General features: G+C 46.2%; 1 protein-coding gene across 1 annotated transcript; it reads left to right on the plus strand.

Annotated features, from left to right (window-relative positions):
- Nucleotides 1–2299: 2299 nt before the first annotated feature.
- On the plus strand, nucleotides 2300–15328 carry ALG8 (ALG8 alpha-1,3-glucosyltransferase). The gene is made up of 13 exons (XM_053457903.1): nucleotides 2300–2431; nucleotides 3780–3858; nucleotides 5242–5435; nucleotides 6548–6657; nucleotides 6948–7015; nucleotides 7385–7511; nucleotides 8178–8281; nucleotides 8893–9013; nucleotides 9337–9476; nucleotides 10158–10297; nucleotides 10384–10481; nucleotides 11087–11159; nucleotides 15009–15328. The coding sequence occupies exons 1-13, from the start codon at nucleotides 2307–2309 to the stop codon at nucleotides 15238–15240; spliced, it is 1611 nt and encodes a 536-aa protein (XP_053313878.1). The 5' UTR covers nucleotides 2300–2306; the 3' UTR covers nucleotides 15241–15328.
- Nucleotides 15329–21807: the final 6479 nt, after the last annotated feature.

Genomic DNA, 21807 nt, shown 5'->3' on the forward strand with positions numbered 1-21807 from the left:
GGCGATAAAGAGAAATTCTTGGATTCCAGCTCACGTTCACAAACCTGCCAATGTGTGTCTGCTCAGTTTGGCCGGTCTCTTTCTGGTCCCTAAATCCCTGATACCCCTCTTTTCTAGGAGGTCAGAATGTTTGCTGGGTATGAGGGGATCGCAGGGTTCTACAGCCCTAAAAGCCCCGATAATGTGTATAGAAACAGCAGGGAACGGCTTTATACATTAAACGGGGGAAATAAACCCCATTATTCTAAGTGCCCCTCTCACAAACTAGAGCCACGCCTCTAACCACCCAAAGTACCCATTTGGCCAATCAAGATGCTGGAAGGTATGAAATTATCCATCGCCAGTGGGAAAACTTAATTAAACCCCAGCGCTGTATACAGTAATATAACCCCCCCAGCGCTGTATACAGTAATATAACCCCCAGCGCTGTATACAGTAATATAACCCCCAGCGCTGTATATAGTAATATAACCCCCAGCACTGTATACAGTAATATAACCCCCCAGCGCAGTATACAGTAATATAACCCCCAGCGCTGTATACAGTAATAACCCCCAGCGCTGTATACAGTAATGTAACCCCCAGCCCTGTATACAGTAATAACCCCCCAGCACTGTATACAGTAATATAACCCCCCCAGCGCTGTATACAGTAATATAACACCCAGCGCTGTATACAGTAATATAACCCCCCAGTGTAGTATACAGTAATATAACCCCCCCAGCGCTGTATACAGTAATAACCCCCAGCGCTGTATACAGTAATATAACCCTCCATGGCTGCACGTGATTTATCAGACATTGGCCCTAAAGCGCCTGGACTGATTTAATCCCCATTAATATTAGTTTAGGTTCTGTAATGATTCTCTGGTAATAATCTTCATGGAGGTCACAACGCTACCTGAAACTTAATCTTTCTAAAACTGAACTCATTATCTTCCCTCCTTCCATCTCCACCCCAGAACCTGAATTCTCTATCACCATTAACAACACAACTATCTCTCCTACTAACCGGGCCCGATGTCTCGGGGTCATCCCTGACTCAAACCTCTCCTTCATCCTCACATTCAGTCCCTCGCCAGATCCTGCCGCCTGCACCTAAAAAACCTCTCTCTGCCGCTCCTCACCCGAGAATCCACAAAACCTCTGGTACGTTCAATTATCATTTCCCATCTTGACTACTGCAACTCTTCTGGTTGGTGCTCCACTGTCTCGACTCTCTCCTCTACAGTCTGCTTCCCCCCTCTGTGATCCTCCACTATTCCCTATTACCTTTAGAATTACATTTAAAATCCTAGTACTAACATACAGGGCCCTTACTTTTTTTTTCTCCCTCCCGTCAGCCCGAGTAGGAAGTTGTAAGCCGCTTCCTGTTCTCTCCCTCCCGTCAACCCGAGCAGGAAGTTGTAAGCCGCTTCCTGTTCTCTACCTCCCGTCAGCCCGAGCAGGAAGTTGGAAGCCGCTTCCTGTTCTCTCCCCGCGTTGTTTTAGCGGACAGTGCATGAGCCTCTAGCGCTAGAGATTGTTTCCAGCCGCGCAGGTCCCTCCGTAACGCTATTATCACAGATATCTCAGGGTGGGGGGCGATTTATACCCCGTGACGGGGCAGCAAGATGGCGGCTCCTGCATACAGCACAGAAGTTATTTTTTTTTATTACTACTTGAGTAAAAAAAAAAAATGTAGTCTGTTCCCAAAATGAAGCTATGTGTCCCGATTAAAGTATATTATTTTCTTAAATTAATGGCCGCCGTGCTTTTTCGCCATCCATCAGTCCATCGAACGATCCCGATCCCCACCTCTGGCAAACCCCCCTGTCACTGTCCTGCCACCAGAGGGGGCACATGAGCCGGGGAGGGGTAGAATGTAGGCCTCCTTGTTCCGCGCTACTTTTCATTGAACCGGTAAAATTGTATTCCCATAAACATAAATTAAATGACGGTCCTGGAATTCTGCGGCCGTGATCAGGGTTATAACTAAACAGCCATTATGTTCAAGGTTTAAAAAGGATGTTATTATCACCATAGCAACATGGGAAATGTGGCTGCTGATTGGCCCACTCCATTGGCTGCTGTGGGAATAAGGCCACGTTCCCGGCATCGCTCCATAACCCCTGGGTCAGTATTTATAGGAATCCGTGAAGGAGAGGATGAGAGGTGATTACGGTAACCGGGTAATAATCACAGCGCAGCATCAAACGGTTTGGTTTTGACAGGACACGCCCCCAGACGTTACGTAGGCAGGGGGCGTTGTCCAAGGGAGCGAAAAGCACAACAGAAGCGCCGCGTGTAACTTTCGGGTGGAGCAAGATGGCGGCCTCCAGAGGCGGAAATGTAGGCAGCAGCTCCCGGGGTAAAACCGGCGGGGACGGTGGCTGGTTTGGGACACTCGCGGTCGGGGTGTCTCTCCTGAAATGTCTCCTGATACAGACCTAGTAAGAGCCGCTCGGAACCCCCCCTGAGCTGCCAGAGGGGGCTTCACCGCCCGTGTGCTGTTACTGCCGGCGGGGGATGGGCTCCGGTCCCTCACACCTAAATAATGTTCACATTAGAGTTCAGAATGTAGCAGCCAAGTGACCATGGGCAATACCTGCCAAGTGTCTCAGTTTAGTCTGGCCATTCCCCTCCCCCGCTGTCACCTCTCTCCCATAAATGCAAACTGCAGTCATAATCATGGACACCAAGCCGCTTCTACCACGTTAAGAACTGTCATTCTAATGATCCTCAGCCAGCATTTTGTTAGATTCTGACTCATAATGGATAATCGGAATTGTAGTCATGTCGTGTATCCCGTGACTGGTAAATTTATTATCGTTGTACCTGTGCGCGCTTTGGGTCTTGCGGGTTCCCCAGTAGAATCTGAATTGCCCCCTCTAAGGATAATAAAATACTCTTTATGCATTTTTATCATAATTATTTTTTAATTGTATGCATAATTATTTCTTCTACCTGGGGCACCAATAATTTATTTTTGTATTGAGCAAAGAAAAACCTGGAACTCACCCGGAACGTAAGCCTTATTTTTAACATAGAAACCCAGAACCTGCCGGCAGATCGGCCCCATCCGGCCCCCGTCTAGTCCCCCGTTTCTCCTGCTGTAACGACTCAAACCTTAATCAGTCGTTGCTCTCGTCTTAGATTCAGGAGCCGTATGCCTATCCCATGCATGTTTAATACCCTCGCTGTATTACCCTCTACCACTTCTGCTGGGAGGCAGTTCCACTTATCTACCATAGATGCGATTGGAGACTTTGCTTATCCATAAGCATTTTCTCGCACATGAAGCCATGGCTGATATAAAATGTAATCAGTGTCCGCTCCGTGTTTATATCAACACATCGTTATTAATAAAAATAATTGTTTGAAAAATAAACAATGCAGTGAGCTTGGTGATGTCATTGTGACATCACAAGCCATTCACAAGATTTACAAAAGGGATCTCCCAAATTGTGCTGATAAACGTGCAAAAAAATAAATCTCTTTTTTCTGTTTTGAATCCTTTTTTACAGATTAGCACTGACAGTAGTTATTTGTGAGTTTCTTTGTTTTTTTTAAACGAAAGACCTTTTTTTTCTGAGGAAAAAAAAATGCATCGTTTGTGTTGATTCATCAAACACAATAAAAAGAGGAATCTTAATTAAACCGACGTACGGTAAAAATGGCCAAGAAATCATACGACGCGTAGGGCTCTAAAAAGCCTCGGCAAGGAAAGGGTTAATTAAGAATAACCTGTATTGTCCCTGTTTTGTAATTTTTTTTTTGTTTGTTAAATTATTTTTTTAGTCATTCCACCGACTTTGAAGTTCACAGGAACTGGCTGGCGATCACCCACAGTCTGCCCGTTTCCCGGTGGTACTATGAGGTATGAATTTACAGGGGGGGGAAAAACGCGTTTTAGGCTTTAGATCTTAATATTATTATTATTTTTTTTATAATTATTATTATAACCATTATATTTGTAAATATTATTTATTTTAATGCCCCCCTACATTCAAAGGGGTTCTGACAAAACTAGAACTGGCAGATAACTCGATACATTAGGGAACAAGGGCTTGGCTTACAGTCAAGTCATATACATGACTGTTCAAAAGTTTGGGGTCACTCAAACTGGCTGTAAGATAATTACAAAAGGGTTTCTAACCATCAATTATCCTTTTAAACTTGAACTTGGATCAGAGAACACAACGTGCCACTGGAACACAGGAGTGATGGGAGTGATAAAGGGCCGTCAGAACACAGGAGTGATGGGAGTGATAAAGGGCCACTGGAACACAGGAGTGATGGGAGTGATAAAGGGCCATTGGAACACAGGAGTGATGGGAGTGATGAAGGGCCATTGGGACACAGGAGTGATGGGAGTGATAAAGGGCCATTGGAACACAGGAGTGATGGGAGTGATAAAGGGCCATTGGAACACAGGAGTGATGGGAGTGATAAAGGGCCATTGGAACACAGGAGTGATGGGAGTGATGAAGGGCCATTGGGACACAGGAGTGATGGGAGTGATAAAGGGCCATTGAAACACAGGAGTGATGGGAGAGATAAAGGGCCATTGGAACACAGGAGTGATGGGAGTGATAAAGGGCCATTGGAACACAGGAGTGATGGGAGTGATGAAGGGCCATTGGGACACAGGAGTGATGGGAGTGATAAAGGGCCATTGGAACACAGGAGTGATGGGAGTGATAAAGGGCCATTGGAACACAGGAGTGATGGGAGAGATAAAGGGCCATTGGAACACAGGAGTGATGGGAGAGATAAAGGGCCATTGGAACACAGGAGTGATGGGAGTGATAAAGGGCCGTTGGGACACAGGAGTGAAGAGATTCCATTAAAAATCAGCCGTTTCGGGCTACAGTAGTCATTTACAGCATTAACCCCGCCTGCACTGGATTTCTGATCCATTTCACATTATTTTAATGGACCAAAGAAATTCCTAAGTCGCTCCAAACGTCTGAACGGCCGTGTATATTTATAGTGAATTCAAAAAGTTGTTATTTATTTTGTATGCAGATATCGGGAGCATCAATTACCGGAACACGATTTCTAGCGCTTAGGCTTTAAGAGTTAAAAACTTCCAAAATATCTCTTTAAAAGAAACTGTTTTTTTTCTTCACGTTGAACGCAGCCGACCATACAGAGTGATATTGGCAACGTGCTCCCGTTATCCTTAGCCAAACACAGACTGCCGGAGGATGATGAGGAATGAAGTCCTTTTTCACTCATGCCTTTTGCTTGCTCCCAGGCGACCTCTGAGTGGACGCTCGACTACCCTCCGTTCTTCGCGTGGTTTGAGTGTTTACTCTCCTACGTGGCCCGGTATGCTGACCCGGAGATGCTTAAGGTGCAGAACTTGAACTACGCGAGTCAAGCTACCGTCCTCTTCCAGAGGTTCTCCGTCATCGTCAGCGACTTCCTCTTCATCTACGCAGCCAAACAGTAAGTCCTCCCCGGGTTTTGTGAGAATCCGATCCATCCGCTTCCGTCACCACATGTTGCTTTGCTCTCTTGTGTAGAAGTAAATTTGGGGCGCATTAATGGAGGAAGCACATAATCCCCGGGTTTCAGAGAAAAAAATATACCGTATTGGCTCGGATATAGGCCGCCCCCGTATATAGGCCGCACCCTAAAAGTTTGGTGCTTTTTTAAAGAAAAAGTTTTTTTCTTTAAAAAAGCACCAAAAAAAAAAAAAAAAAAACATTCTGCCACTCTGTCTCCCCCCCCGAGATATGCTGCCACTGTCCTCCCCCCCGAGATATGCAGCCACTGTCCTCCCCCCCTCGAGATATGCTGCCACTGCCCCCCCCCGAGATATGCTGCCACTGCCCTCCTCTGCCCCCGATATGCTGCCACTGTCCTCCTCCCCCCCCCCCCCCGAGATATGCTATCACTGTCCTCCTCTGCCCCCCCCCCCGACTTACCGGAGCAGACTCCCGGGTGTCTTGCGGGGCCGGCGGGGGGCATCTACGCAATACGCGTATACAACCGGAAGTTGTATACGCGTATTGCGTAGATGTCCCCCGCCGGCGCCCCGCAAGACACCCGGGAGTCTGCTCCGGTAAGTCTTGGGGGCAGAGGTAAAACGCATCGTGTGGACGGTCACCGGCTGCGGCGATGCGGGTAAACAACCCGGAGGCTGTTTACCCGCATCGCTGCAGCCAGTGACCATCCAGACGATGCGCTTAGACAACCTCCCGTGCCGGCACCCCCCCCGTGGAAAGTGCCGGCAGGGGAGGCTGTCTGAGCGTATCAGGGAGTAGGATGCAGGTCCCTGCACCGCTGCGGGGGATCTGTATCTTAACCACGCTGCCTGCCCGGCGCCCGGGACTGCATGTCCCGGGCGTCGGGCACTAGACCCCGAATATAGGCCGCACCCCCACTTTAAAGTCTTAAAGTGGGGGAAAAAAGTGCGGCCTATATTCGAGCCAATACGGTATATAGATTGTATTATACACCACAGTGGTCCTGAAAGCTTGCACTCTATTATCCTGCCGTTGCCAAACTTGCTCTGACCTCCCGCGCGCGGCCCTCGGCACATTCATCCCGTTTAGATGCTGCGTTTGCGTGGACGGGAGGAGCGATCGCAGAGACGTCCTGGAGAAGCCGCCGTTCGTTTTGGCCGCCCTGCTGCTCTGGAACTTCGGGCTGTTAATCGTCGATCGTATCCTTGAACGGGTCTGTGAAAAATGTCTGGTTACGCAATAACACCGGGGGGGAAAAAAAGCTTTTTCTTTCACGTTATTCTTTCGCACGAAAAGATTGTCCCGAGATCTTCGCAGATTACAGAAATCGTTTGTTTCTAAAGTAATTAAACTGGGAAGTTTTTTGTTTTTTTTTGTAATATTTTTTTAAATTCTTAAATACATTTTTTTTTCAATGGAGTATTAAATCAGCAGAATAGGTTGTCATGTGACTCCGATTCCGCGGTTCTGTTTCCTGACCCGATTGAAGACGTTCACTTCCAGTACAATGGCTTCCTGTCCGGGATCCTGCTCCTCTCCGTCGCGCGCATGTTTCAAGTGAGTTCATCCGCGTCCCGAAATTTAAATATTATGTACCAGATTCCAGTGTCTGGGATAAAAAAAAATAATAATTTTTTTTTTTTAAAAAAAGGGATTAAAAGTAGATTTTTTTTATTTTATTTCCTACAGGCTTTTTTGCTTCAATACAGAATTATTATTATTTTTTTTAATTATTTTTATTTAATTAGCGTGAAATATTTCCGCAGAGGGCCTGTTAAGGAAAGGAAAGTTGCGCGTGAGAAGGAATAGGAATGTATAAAGAGAATGTTTGTGGTCGCTGGCGTTCTTCTGTGTTTATACGGATTGTCGGGACATCGGGATTTATTTCTCCCCGTTAAACGGTTCCGTCTTATTCCTTTTTCTCAGAATCGCTACGCGGAAAGCGCCTTCCTTTTCGCCGTTCTTCTGAATTTCAAGCACATCTACCTCTACGTCGCCCCGGCGTACGGCATTTATCTGCTGCGGTGCTACTGCTTCACGGGGAATAATCCTGGTGAGTTCTGATGTCACGGATAGATCGTAAGCTCACGAGACCAGGGCCCTTTTTTTCCCTTCTGTACCAGTATGTCTGGCTAGATATATGCATCGTCCCTTATTGTAACACCGCCACGGAATCTGCTGGCGCTATATAAATAATCTGATGTTCTGCCCATACCAAAAAAGTAAAAAATGAGAAGTTATCTGCGTTCTGCAAAATCTTTGTTTCTTCATGATCTGAAATTCCATGCCGCTAGCAAGTGCTTTACGGCTAAATCAGTGGGAGTACGCCCTGTCACTGATTGACAGCTTAAGCAGCCAATCGATGGCAGGAAGGAGCTGTGAATGAGAAGACTTTATACATGCGCACTGGGGTCTGCACAGACCCCCGCAAACAGCGTTAAGCGGAGCCAGCGCATTTGGCTAGGGAAAGGGGCAAATGCATTTGGGGGGATTTTGCGGAATCCCCCATGTATTTGGCAGACCACATGAAAATGTAAAGGGTCCACGCGCCTGTTATATGCATTAATGTGCAGACGATGGCTGGAGTGCCCACTTAAGGCCGTTATCCGGGCAGTGGAAGATGAAGGTTCTTTAAGCGATGATCTCGTTGCTCATGTACATGATGTCATCAAACGTCACGTTTTCTTTGTAGTTTGTATATTTTCTTGTTTCCCTGCAGACGGCTCTTTACGCTGGAGAAGTCTCAGTCCCTCGCGTTTCCTCCTCCTGGCGCTTATCGTCTCCTTCGTGTTCGCCGTTTCCTTTGGACCTTTTGCGTACATGGTATCTAAAACAGCTTTATCCGGCCCCCGTCTAGCCTGCTGTAAACACTCCAACCCCGATCAGTCGTTGGTCTCGTCTTAGATTCAGGAGCCGTATGTCTACCCTCGCTGTATTACCCTCTACCACCTCTGCTGGGTGGCTGTTCCACTTATCTGCCATTTCGTCAGTGTTATTTTGACCAATAAGTAATGTTAATTTGTTAAAGTGGCAGCTTATTTTATGGGCTTTCAAAGCAAACGTTACTTTAGAGTTTGGTAGAAAGTACCCCTTTTCTTACCTGGCGATGCCAACGGCCCTCGTGTCCTTGGTCCTCCCCAGCCGTACAGAAACCGGTCCAAACGCGCGTTATGGATACCGATTGGGTCCAGGGACGGGGCGGACGTGAAAGGCTGATTTACCCCAAAGGGAACAGTTTTGCTACCCATACCTTTTAACATGAGGTTTGCGTAATAATTTTCGTAGACCAATAGTAACGTTCCTATATTATTATTATTTTATTTATGATTTATTATATTTATTTTATTAAATAGTAATAATTGTATGCGGAACCCCTTTATCAGTAGATTATTAATAGCGTTTGTGTATATTTATTTATTTTATTTATTTTTCAGGGTCAAATCCCTCAAGTTCTGTCCCGACTCTTCCCTTTTAAAAGAGGTCTTTGCCATGCGTATTGGGCTCCGAATTTCTGGGCGTTGTACAACGTGGCAGACAAAGCGCTTTCTATTATCGGTACTAAAAATTCAAACGTTTTGGGGAAAGATCTTTCTTTGAAATCCCGCATAATAACCTATTGAGTTCTTTCATTGGATTAAAGCCCCACATGGTACAGTCCTGCGTTATATCTATGTGTATATAAAACACACACACACACACATTCACACACATTCACACACACACACATTCACACGCACACACACATTCACACGCACATTCACACACACTAAACAGTAAGGAGAGATAACATGAGTGACACGCAGTGAGATTATTTTGACCGTGTCACCTGTCCGCAGGTAAACCCTTCCCCCCTCCTAAATGCGTCTGCTTTCGCACAGGTGTGAGGTTTCATCTGCTTGATCCATCCGATATCCGCGCCGGTTCCATGACCGGGGGTCTGGTTCAGGAATTTGAGCACAATGTCCTCCCCTCCGTCACGCCGCTGGCAACGTTACTGTGCACCTTCATCTCCATACTGGTAATAAAATCGTTCTGTGGGGTCCGAGGTCTCCGGCCAGACCTTTTATATGAATCCACAGGGCTGCCTGTGCTCTATGCCGTCAGCTTCCCCTGCCTGCCGTTTCCTTCTCTTCTTTCGCTCTCCCTTTTCCTCTTTCGGGAATTTCTCTGATTTACAGGAAAATGTCAGAAATGCCCATTTTTTTTTCTTTCTTTAACGTTATTTTTTTATATTTTCTGTCTATAAATATTTAGATTTTTTTGCATGATCTTACCGTATCCTCTCATTGAGTGGGGAGCAGGGATCCTGCTTTCCTGATCGCGTGCTGTCTGTACAGAAACTTCATGCTGAGAGAGCCCACAGCCCAGTGTTCTCGCTGCTTGGAGAGATCGCTTGGCGGCTCGCGCCGTAGACAGAGACGGCCTTTAAAGAGACTGCATCGTGAGAGCGATCAGGTCGCCGAGACGCGCAGGTTTTTAATTTTGTGTCGGTCCAATTGGCGGACGCCTTGCCGACCACCGCTCAGTGGCGGCTGTTTTGGGTCCCGCAGGAATAACCGGACCCGGTGTCAGAGGACCCCGTCTATACCAAACCTCCGTTCTCCCGAGGCCTCCGCGCATATATACGTTTGTTTTTGTAGCTACCTGGCAGGTTATTGCCCCTGGCTGGGGTAACATTCACTCGTTTATCTCTCCTCAGCCGGCCGTCTTCTGCTTGTGGTTTAACCCCCGGGGTCCGCGAGGCTTCCTCCGCTGCCTGGTTGTGTGCGCGCTCGGCTCTTTCATGTTCGGTTGGCACGTGCACGAGAAAGCCATCCTCTTGGCCGTACTTCCACTAAGGTGAGAAAAGTATCGCGATTCATGACGCTCTAGCGCTCCGCTAATGAAAGTTATTTATTTTAAATTGTTTTTAATTTATTTTGCAGCATCTTGTCTGTGTTGAGTGTAAAGGATGCTGGGATATTTCTGCTTTTGGCCACCACAGGACATTACTCTCTCTTCCCCTTACTCTTTACAGCCCAAGGTAACATCACTTACAACAATATACGTGTGTGTGTGTGTGTGTGTGTGTGTGTGTGTGTGTGTGTGTGTGTGTGTGTGTGTGTATATATATATATAATATGTATGTTTCGCCCCATAATGTTTTCAGGCAGCTGCATATCAGCCGTTTGTATGATTCTCGCTCTGTTATCTGACCCCCGATCTACTAACCCCCCCGTCTCTTTATCATACTGCCTGTGGGGAACAATAGAATGACTCAGTCTTAATCACCCAGCCGGACTCTCTGCCTAATGAAAGTCTATGGAGGGACGGACTTCATTAGCATTGCCATAAAGCGTCAGCTCAGTGCGGTGTTTCAGCAGAGAAAGTCACCCAAAATATCACATGACTGACAGCAACGGCGGCTCCAGGGCTGCAGATAAAAGGGGTTTATTGGGAGAAAATGAGGTAAAATCAGGTTTATTACGGTATACAGCGCTTGGGGGTATTTTACTATAATATTATGCAAGCCTAGCTCGCTGATGGAAATATTAGTGAATATACCCAATAGTAGAAAACCTTTAGCGGATAGGTTTCCAAATATGCAGTAACTTGCAGTAAAACGGAACGCTGTCTGTTTCTCAATAGAACTTCCATTGAAGATTTTGCTGATGCTGATCTTCACCGTGTTCAGCGGGTCCTTCCTGAAGTCCTTGTTCAGGTAAGAAGTTTAAAGAGAAACGTTGGCAATAACAGGTATTTACGGCAAATGTTCAAATTTGTTTTATTTCAAAGAACTATGAATATTACCGTTACCCCCTCACCCCTCGTACCACGGACACAGAGAGAGGTCCTGGTCAGTGTAGTCCCGAAGAGCCGTAATTACCTCCGACTGCCAGGTAGATGAAAGCCGGGAACAATAACCAACTTATTACCAATTTAGGAAATCTTCCTAATATTTTCAGAAACTTTGCACAATTATGTTTTCAGGCAGCTGCATATCAGCTGTTATCTGGCCCACAATCTACTAAACACCCTGACTCCTTATCATACTGCCTGTGGGGAACAATAGAATGGCTCGGTCTTAATCACCCAGCCGGACTCTCTGACTAATGAAAGTCTGTGGGGGGAACGGACTTCATTAGCATTGCCATAAAGCGTCAGCTCAGTGCGGTGTTTGAGCCGGGAAAGTCACCCAAAATATCACATGACTGACAGCAACGGCAGCTCCAGGGCTGCAGATAAAGGGAGGTTATTGGGAGAAAATGAAATAAAAAACAAAAACTGTCCGCGCTTCTTACCCTAATAAAGTTGGCAACAAATATATAAACATAATATAAATGAGAGGTTTTGGTTATATGAATTGGCCAAAGCATAATTAAGCTCACCCGCCACGTCAAGGCACACTCTCAATAGGGTGAGAACCGACTCTCACCTCCTACATAGCGGGCACACAAAGCGGTTTATACGGCTACCAAAACCTTATTAATGTGTTGGGGGAGGTGCAATTAAACCTCCTCCCAATTAACCCCTGGACAGCAAGCTGCAACCAGACTGATGAGGAGCCAACAACCTCAAATACGTGCAAACAGGGAAAAGAAAAGATGTCGGTGCGCTAAGCTAGTCACAGGCTCAAATAATACAAATGTGTAATACGAGGCCTACCAAACAGGTGTAAGCATGCTGCAAGAAACAGTGACTGCTTTGTGTGCCCACTGTGTAGGAGGTGAGAGTAGGTTTTCACCCTATTGAGAGTGCGCCTTGACGTGGCGGGTGAGCTTAATTATGCTTTGGCCAATTCATATAACCAAAACCTCTCATTTATATTATGTTTATATATTTGTTGCCAACTTTATTAGGGTAAGAAGCGCAGACAGTTTTTGTTTCTTGTATACATTGTACAGCCAATACACTGTTTCTTGCAGCATGCTTACACCTGTTTGGTAGGCCTCGTATTATACATTCGTATTATTTGAGCCTGTGACTAGCTTAGCGCACCGACATTTTTTCTTTTCCCAGAAAATGAAATAAACCAGGTTTATTACTGTATACAGCGCTGGGGGGGGGTTATACCGTATTTGCTCGATTATAAGACGACCCTGATTATAAGACGACCCCCCAAAATCTGAATATTAACTTAGGAAAAAAAGAAAAAGCCTGAATATAAGACGACCCTAAAGGAAAAAAGTTTTACCAGTAAATGTTAATTCATGTAAACTATTTTTTTTAATAAAAGCTATGATTGAGAAAAATATTTTTTTTTTGTTTTTATTTCTTGTATTTTCCAACCTGTCCCCCAGTTACGCACATCTGCCCCCAGGCTTGCCACACCAATATGGCACTGTGGCCCATGATATGCCTTTTAACCCTCTATATGCCACTGTGCCCCATGGTATGCCTTTTGACCCCCTATGTGCCACTCTGCCTCCAGAAATGCCTTATACCCCTATATCCCATTCTGGCATTTAGGGGGTTAAAATGCATATTATGGGGCAGAGTGGCATATAGGGAGGTATAAGGCATTCCAGGCGGCAGAGTGGCATTAAGGGAGTTAAAAGGCATTATATAGAGCACTCTGCCTCCAGAAATGCCTTATACCCCTATATGCCACTCTGGCATTTAGGGGGTTAAAAGGCATATTATGGGGCAGAGTGGCATATAGGGAGGTATAAGGCATTTCAGGAGGCAGAGTGCTCTATTAAATGCCCCCTTAATGCCACTCTGCCTCCTGAAATGCCTTATACCTCCCTATATGCCACTCTGCCCCATAATATGCCTTTTAACCCCCTAAGTGCCAGAGTGGCATATAGGGGTGTAAGGCATTCCAGAAATGCCCTACACACACACACACACACACACACACACACACACACACACACACACACACACACACACACACACACACACACACACACACACACACACACACACACACACACACTCTCTCTCTCTCTTACTTACCGGTGCTTCCAATTTCCTGCTGTATTGCCGGGGCAGCGGGTTGACGTCTCATTCCGCGGCAGCCGGAAGGAGGTGGAGTTGGCAGCGGGGGTTTGTATGCGTCCGTCGCAAATACCTTCCCCGGCTGTCAGAGATCAGGAACTCTGGAACTCTGATCTCTGACAGTCGGGGAAGGTATTTGCGACGGACGCATACAAACCCCCGCTGCCAACTTCACCTCCGGAAGCACCGGTAAGTGTGTGGGGAGGGGGGGGGGGCGACGACAGGAGGATCCAGGTCCCCTGCAGCGGTGCGGGGGATCTGGATCTTAGTCTCCTAATCAGACCTCTATTTGAGGTCTGATTAGAAGACGACCCCGATTATAAGACGAGGGGTATTTTTCAGAGCATTTGCTCTGAAAAAAACCTCGTCTTATAATCGAGCAAATACGGTATTATTGTATACTGCGCTTGGGGGGTTATATTACTGTATACAGCGCTGGGGGGGGTTGTATTATTGTATACTGCGCTTGGGGGGGTTATATTACTGTATACAGCGCTGGGGGGGGTTATATTATTGTATACAGCGCTGGGGGGGGTTATATTATTGTATACAGCGCTTGGGGGGTTATATTACTGTATACAGTGCTCGGGGGGTTATATTACTGTATACAGCGCTGGGGGTTATATTACTGTATATAGCACTGGGGGTTATATTACTGTATACAGTGCTGGGGGGTTATATTACTGTATACAGCGCTGGGGGGTTATATTACTGTATACAGCGCTGGGGGGTTATATTACTGTATACAGCGCTGGGGGGTTATATTACTGTATACAGCACTGGGGGGGTTATATTACTGTATACAGCGCTGGGGGTTATATTACTGTATACAGCGCTGGGGGTTATATTACTGTATACAGCACTGGGGGGGTTATATTACTGTATACAGCGCTGGGGGTTATATTACTGTATACAGCGCTGGAGGGTTATATTACTGTATACAGTGCTGGGGGGTTATATTACTGTATACAGTGCTGGGGGGTTATATTACTGTATACAGCGCTGGGGGGTTATATTACTGTATACAGCGCTGGGGGGTTATATTACTGTATACAGCACTGGGGGGTTATATTACTGTATACAGCGCTGGGGGTTATATTACTGTATACAGTGCTGGAGGGTTATATTACTGTATACAGAGCTGGGGGGTTATATTACTGTATACAGTGCTGGGCGGTTATATTACTGTATACAGTGCTGGGGGGGTTATATTACTGTATACAGCGCTGGGGGGTTATATTACTGTATACAGCGCTGGGGGGTTATATTACTGTATACAGCACTGGGGGGGGTTATATTACTGTATACAGCGCTGGGGGGGTTATAATTAAGGTATACAGCGCTGGGGGGGGTTATATTTAAGGTATACACCGCTGGGGGGGTTATATTTAAGGTATACACCGCTGGGGGGGGTTATATTTAAGGTATACAGCGCTGGGGGGGGTTATATTTAAGGGATACAGCGCTGGGGGGGTGATTCCTGTAATATTATGTTCAGTAACTTTGAATGACCTATACTGTGAGTCCTGTCCAGTCACCTGACTCCCCACTCTACGGTCTGTTACAGGAAGGAAGGTCCTCTCCTCACTTGGCCGGAGACGCTCTATCTCTGTGGCTTGGTGCCCCTGGAGGTCTTCTGTGAGATGCTCTTCCCGCTGACGCCGTGGGGGCTGCGGCTGCCGTTTCTGCCGCTGATGCTGACCTCTGTGTATTGCGCCCTGGGGGTCTCCTACGCCTGGATCAGACTTTACATTTCCGTCTTCGCCGCGCCTTCCCCCACCAGAAAGAAAAATCTGTAGAAACTGCGACCGCCGCTGATATGGTTATTTCTCACAACAACAAAATCTGTAACCAAAATTTATTTTTATACAGTTTTTCACAGAAGAATCGAGGTGTCGCGTCTGTTTTTCCTCCTACCGAGCTGTCGCTGTACCTGCGCAACTCACTTGTCACTCAGTCTTCATACAAGGGAAGTTTAGGCATAAAGAATCATTTTACTACAAAGTAGTCTTTTGTCATGGCGGCCAATGAAATGGTCCAATCAGTGTGATTTCTAGTGGTTGCTATGGTGATAAGATCATTAGACTCCTAGAACCGTGGTAAATTCCTGGTTATATTGTATCTCATACTTTGCCATCGGAATCTGAGCTTCCTGGTAAATCTCCTTCCGGGACGAGGGTCCGATCTTTGCCGTGGTTATTATAGGCCGAGCCGGCGTCTCAGTCCTGTTCAAAATAAAGTAAAAAGACCCAAAACCTGGTGCTGGTTAAAAGGTGGAATTTCTTAGTTCCACAAGTAAAGAGAAATGGGTAAAAAGACCGGATGAGCAAAAGCAGCAGCGAACCCAGCGCCCGCTGTGCCGCTCCGTGAATGGGGAGGGAGGGGGGAATCGCCCCCGTCTACTACTGACCTTTTTACATTCACTTTGCTGAGATATCACCCAATATACAAAGTTTCTAGCGCTTTTATTAATAATAATAATAATACACAATTAATACCGGTAATAGACCCTTAACAATTTGAGGCAGAAGAATCAAGAAAAATCATATTCACTTTTAACCACTGGGTGGCGCTGTTATCACGTATTTGCATATTTGGTCAAACTTTAGTGTTAGTAGTATTGTAGAATGATACAGCACTGGGGGGTTATATTACTGTATACAGCGCTGGGGGTTATATTACTGTATACAGCACTGGGGGGTTATATTACTGTATACAGCGCTGTGGGTTATATTACTGTATACAGCGCTGGGGGTTATATTACTGTATACAGCGCTGGGGGTTATATTACTGTATACAGCGCTGGGGGGTTATATTACTGTATACAGCGCTGGGGGGGTTATATTACTGTATACAGCGCTGGGGGGGTTATATTACTGTATACAGCGCTGGGTGTATATTACTGTATACAGCGCTGGGGGTTATATTACTGTATACAGCGCTGGGGGGTTATATTACTGTATACAGCGCTGGGGGGTATATTACTGTATACAGCGCTGGGGGTTATATTACTGTATACAGCGCTGGGGGGTTATATTACTGTATACAGCGCTGGGGGGTATATTACTGTATACAGCGCTGGGGGGTTATATTACTGTATACAGCGTGGGGGGTTATATTACTGTATACAGCGCTGGGGGGGTTATATTACTGTATACAGCGCTGGGGGTTATATTACTGTATACAGTGCTGGGGGTTATATTACTGTATACAGCGCTGGGGGTTATATCACTGTATACAGCGCTGGGGGTTATATCACTGTATACAGTGCTGGGGGTTATATTACTGTATACAGCGCTGGGGGTTATATTACTGTATACAGTGCTGGGGGGGTTATATTACTGTATACAGCGCTGGGGGGTTATATTACTGTATACAGCGCTGGGGGGTTATATTACTGTATATAGCGCTGGGGGTTATATTACTGTATACAGCGCTGGGGGGTTATTACTGTATACAGCGCTGGGGGTTATATTACTGTATACAGCGCTGGGGGGTTATATTACTGTATACAGCGCTGGGGGGGTTATTACTGTATACAGCGCTGGGGGGGGTTATTACTGTATACAGCGCTGGGGGGTTATATTACTGTATACAGCGCTGGGGGTTATATTACTGTATACAGCGCTGGGGGGTTATATTACTGTATACAGCGCTGGGGGTTATATTACTGTATACAGCGCTGGGGCGTTATATTACTGTATACAGCGCTGGGGGTTATATTACTGTATACAGCGCTGGGGGGTTATATTACTGTATACAGTGCTGGGGGGTTATATTACTGTATACAGCGCTGGGGGTTATATTACTGTATACAGCGCTGGGGGTTATATTACTGTATACAGCGCTGGGGGGGTTATATTACTGTATACAGCGCTGGGGGTTATATTACTGTATACAGTGCTGGGGGGTTATATTACTGTATACAGTGCTGGAGGTTATATTACTGTATACAGCGCTGGGGGTTATATTACTGTATACAGCGCTGGGGGGTTATATTACTGTATACAGCGCTGGGGGTTATATTACTGTATACAGCGCTGGGGGGTTATATTACTGTATACAGCGCTGGGGGGTTATATTACTGTATACAGCGCTGGGGGTTATATTACTGTATACAGCGCTGGGGGGGGTTATTACTGTATACAGCGCTGGGGGGGATATATTACGAGTCCGGCTCTCGTATGGAAATTGTTATTTTTATCGGGTTCTGATTTGGTGGATTTATCAGTTTCCTGCAGGACAGAATTCTGATCTCTTTATATATAAAAGGAGTGATTTTTTTGTATATAAAAGGAGTGATTCATATTTTGATACAAAAAAATTGTAATATCAAAGTGAGCGTAATTAACATTCCTCCACATCTGCATCGTCCTCTGTCCCAGACATTTTGACTCATGCATTGGACGGAGGATCATAAATCCCATTCCCCGGTGGTCTTACGTACAAACGGCTTCCAAGAATGAAGTGAATGTGCGTCCCCGTGGGGTCTGTCTGGAGCTCTTGGATATTTAAGATTCACTGATTACGAACATCTACCTCGCGGTTTTACTTTGCAAAAGTGAAGACGTAAGAATTCTTGGCTTTTGAAACTTTCCAGGCTTGTTGATAAATGGAACAGCCTCCCAGCAGAGGTGGTAGAGGGTAATACAGTGAGGGGATTGAACATGCATGGGATAGACATACGGCTCCTGAATCGGACAGGACATTGAGTTTTTTTATATGCATTAAAGAGGGGCTTCTAATATATAAATATATATATACGGTTATTTTAACCTGTAGTCCCCTTTCCGCTGATTTATTCAGTTTATGGAGCCGTTCTGACGCCGTTTCCGGATGAAATGCGAGTAAAAGGCTGTTACTTAATTTATCTCTTCTTTTTTTAGCGTTTTTGGTTAAACGGGAAATCACCTTCATTGAGAAAACCGTTCATTTTAGCGAATTCCTTTCTGTTTTGCTTTTGACAGGAACGTCGTTTTAAGAAAGTCCCTGATTTCCGTTCGAATCTCCGCACGGGTTTATATTTAACCATAGAAAAAAAATAATCGCAACTTTCGCTCTGACTGATTACATGAAACCAGAAATAATTCTCATTTTAACGAAATCATTCGAATTTTATTCTGCTAAAAATCGTTTTTTCTTTCAGACCAAAACCTCGCGGCCTCGCGCTTCTCTTTTTTTTTTTTTCCTCTATTTTCTAGAATTCTGGACGTTTTCAATTTATTTTGCATTAAAACCTAAAATAATTGGGCTCGATTAAACGTGGCGTCTAACACCGAGGCTAAAAGTGTAAGCACTGGTAAGCGCGTTGGCAAATCAGAAAGTGCTTACGGGGTAACCCGCCGTTCACGCTTACGCAACCCGATGCTATTGGATTGAAATCAAACTAATTGAACACTTAGCTTCGGTGTCCAGAGCCCCTTGATATAAACTGAGACACCTTTTACTCTGCCAGCGGATCGGCCCCATCCGGCCCCCGTCTAGTCGCCCGTTTCTCCTGCTGTAAAGACTCAAACCTTAATCAGTCGTTGGTCTCGTCTTAGATTCAGGAGCCGTATGTCTATCCCGCGCATGTTTAATCCCCTCACTGTATTACCCTCTACCACCTCTGCTGGGAGGCTGTCCCACGTATCTACCATGATCTCGGTATTGTAATATGTGTCATATATCAATACACCATGTTTGATATCTGAATCTATTCTCCTGATGTGTTGCCGGTTGGCTGGGTACTGCGCGGAGGAACGAAGCAGATGTATTACATGATGTTGGAAGCCACGGCTTGCGGTTTGGAGCAGAACAGATGGAATCGGTTAATACAGAACGTGTTTTGGAGAACGAATTCTTTGTGTTTCAGTTACGAGGCGTTGTCCCTTCTCCCCGACAAACAACAAAAAATGGCTTTAGTCAAAGATGGGAGATAGAAAAAAAAAAAAAGATTGATCGTTACTAAAGCAACCAAGCGGCTCACAAATGTATCCCCCCCCCCAAAAAAAACTGCCCCTCTATTATTACTTTGGGAAATCTGGAGGGGCACCAGGTCAGGACCGGCTCCGCCATGCATGAACTTCTGCTCTCCAGCGATGGAGCTCCATGGAAAGACCGTGAGATCCTTCGACCGGTTCTCCCACGAACCCGGTTCCCAGAAGCAACTCGCTGGCCGAGCCGGTAGGAACCTCGCGCTGCCAGGTGCCCAAGGACGCCGCCAACTGTTCATTGTGACACGAAGAGTAGTTTTCCTTGTTTCTATGGCCGGCTGCAGGCCGACGTATTCAGTAACGGTCACAGGAGTTTTAGGCCATGTTGAGGCCAACGGTCTGAAGACATCTTGAATGGAGGTAGACCTGGAGAGCGACATCTTCTAGCCAGCAGATTGGATTATGGGTAAGCGATGGAGTCCTGTCCTAAACGTAGGAGTTTCTCCGTTAACCGGCTGCCATAACTTTCTGCTTTCTGGATCATCCATGGAATTCTGGGCTGTAACCGACATTCCGCCGGCCGGCGAGGAGCCAAAGCCCCTTCTCTATGGTTTGTGAGACCATCTATGGTTTTCGTTATCCGATAGAACCACGGCCCCCCTGAAAATGTTCCTGCCCGTAAACGTTTTGTATAGGAGGGTTCGTGGGATATAACGGCGTCTGCTCGCGATTCTCTGGGCCATGTGAAATCAGAGAGCCCGGGGCCCGAGGCCTCCTAGAATCTACGACTGGCTGAAGGGACCAAGACGAGGGGCCCAGTGGATCCTTGGAAAATTTTGCAACTTCAAGTCGCAAATCAGAACCCTTTAGTAGCCCATCACACAGATCCCACTGCGGGGACTCGCTGACGGTGACGGGAGGTGAAGATATTCTGAATGGAGTCACCTGTGTACAAGCAGGCATTCCAGCTGTGATATAGCAGGGAGAAAAGCACCAATCGGGACGCTCGGATATCATTAAACCCGAGTCGGCTCCAGACTATCTGACCTTCAGAATCCACTGATTCAACACTGGGGTAAAAACACTGAGAATCTGCCCCTTCACCCCGAGACTGGGGGGTAAAACCAGTTTCCAGCCGTAACCCTTGATCTTCCCCTGCTGTGACGATGTTTTAGGAATAAGTCATGCCCCCCCCGTCAAGGATACTTTGTTACTAATCCATTAACCCCGTACTCTGCCCCATCCCGTCAGTGCTCATCATTTTCCATGGAGTGGTGTAGATGGCGGACCCCCCGTCGAGGTCGGCCTGTTGGTGGTCCGTATTACTCAGTGGCAGGAATCCGTGTGTCTCTCCTCAGCGAGCCGCCGCTAGTAACGCGGTGAAGACGTAGCACGAGCAGGGAACCGCAGAGCTGACGATCACTCGGGGGGGGGGATCTACAGTAACTTTCTACATAAATCACAACAATGCGGGGCGGAGCGGAGGCGTTCGGTGTCCTCCTTATTAGAAACCTCCTTACTTCTGTATTACGGCAGCAGTCACCTCGCTCCATGCTTCTACCCCTTTAAGGGTCTCCCCTCAGCCCCTGACAATCATGTCTGGAACTCCGTATTGATTAGATTTTGAAACGTTTATCCAACGCAGCGAGAGGAATGCTGCCAGCCCAGACGGAACCGATTAGCAGCGCGCTAATTCCTCCCCGGTGCAAACATCAGAACTGTAAAGAAAATCAACATAAACGGAATTTCAGTTTTGGGAACGAATGTTTTTGAGTTTGGGCCAAACATGTGTGATTAATACCCAAAATTCTGATTCCTGCAAACCATGCGGACTGCTTCTCAACATATTCACTACTGTCCTACATTACATCTATACAGAGGGAGGGGAGGTTCCCATATTATAATATCCATTGTGTTAACCCTGTATAATGTATAGATAAATCAGCGAGCCGGCCCCCTGTATAATGTATAGATAAATCAGTGACCGGCACCCTGTATAATGTATAGATAAATCAGTGACCGGCCCCCTGTATAATGTATAGATAAATCAGTGACCGGCCCCCTGTATAATGTATAGATAAGTCAGTGACCGGCCCCCTGTATAATGTATAGATAAATCAGCGAGCTGTCCCCTGTATAATGTATGTATAAATCAGTGACCGGCCCCTGTATAATGTATAGATAAATCAGCGACCCGGCCCCTGTATAATGTATAGATAAATCAGCGATCCGGCCCCCTGTATAATGTATAGATAAATCAGTGACCGGCCCCCTGTATAATGTATAGAAAAATCAGTGACCGGCCCCCTGTATAATGTATAGATAAATCAGCGAGCCGGCCCCTGTATAATGTATAGATAAATCAGTGACCGGCCCCTGTATAATGTATAGATAAATCAGTGACCGGCCCCCTGTACACTGTATAGATAAATCAGATGAATATCCCCGGCT

Source organism: Spea bombifrons, chromosome 2 (assembly GCF_027358695.1).
Source record: "Spea bombifrons isolate aSpeBom1 chromosome 2, aSpeBom1.2.pri, whole genome shotgun sequence".
In the NCBI taxonomy this organism is placed as follows: domain Eukaryota; kingdom Metazoa; phylum Chordata; class Amphibia; order Anura; family Pelobatidae; genus Spea; species Spea bombifrons.

Bases quoted from the DNA above. Each gene is read 5' to 3' on its own strand.
- ALG8 (XM_053457903.1), top strand. From the start codon at position 2,307: ATGGCGGCCTCCAGAGGCGGAAATGTAGGCAGCAGCTCCCGGGGTAAA. The intron at 3,859-5,241 runs GTATGAATTTAC...GCTTGCTCCCAG, and splicing joins TTTCCCGGTGGTACTATGAG to GCGACCTCTGAGTGGACGCT. The intron at 7,512-8,177 runs GTGAGTTCTGAT...GTTTCCCTGCAG, and splicing joins CTTCACGGGGAATAATCCTG to ACGGCTCTTTACGCTGGAGA.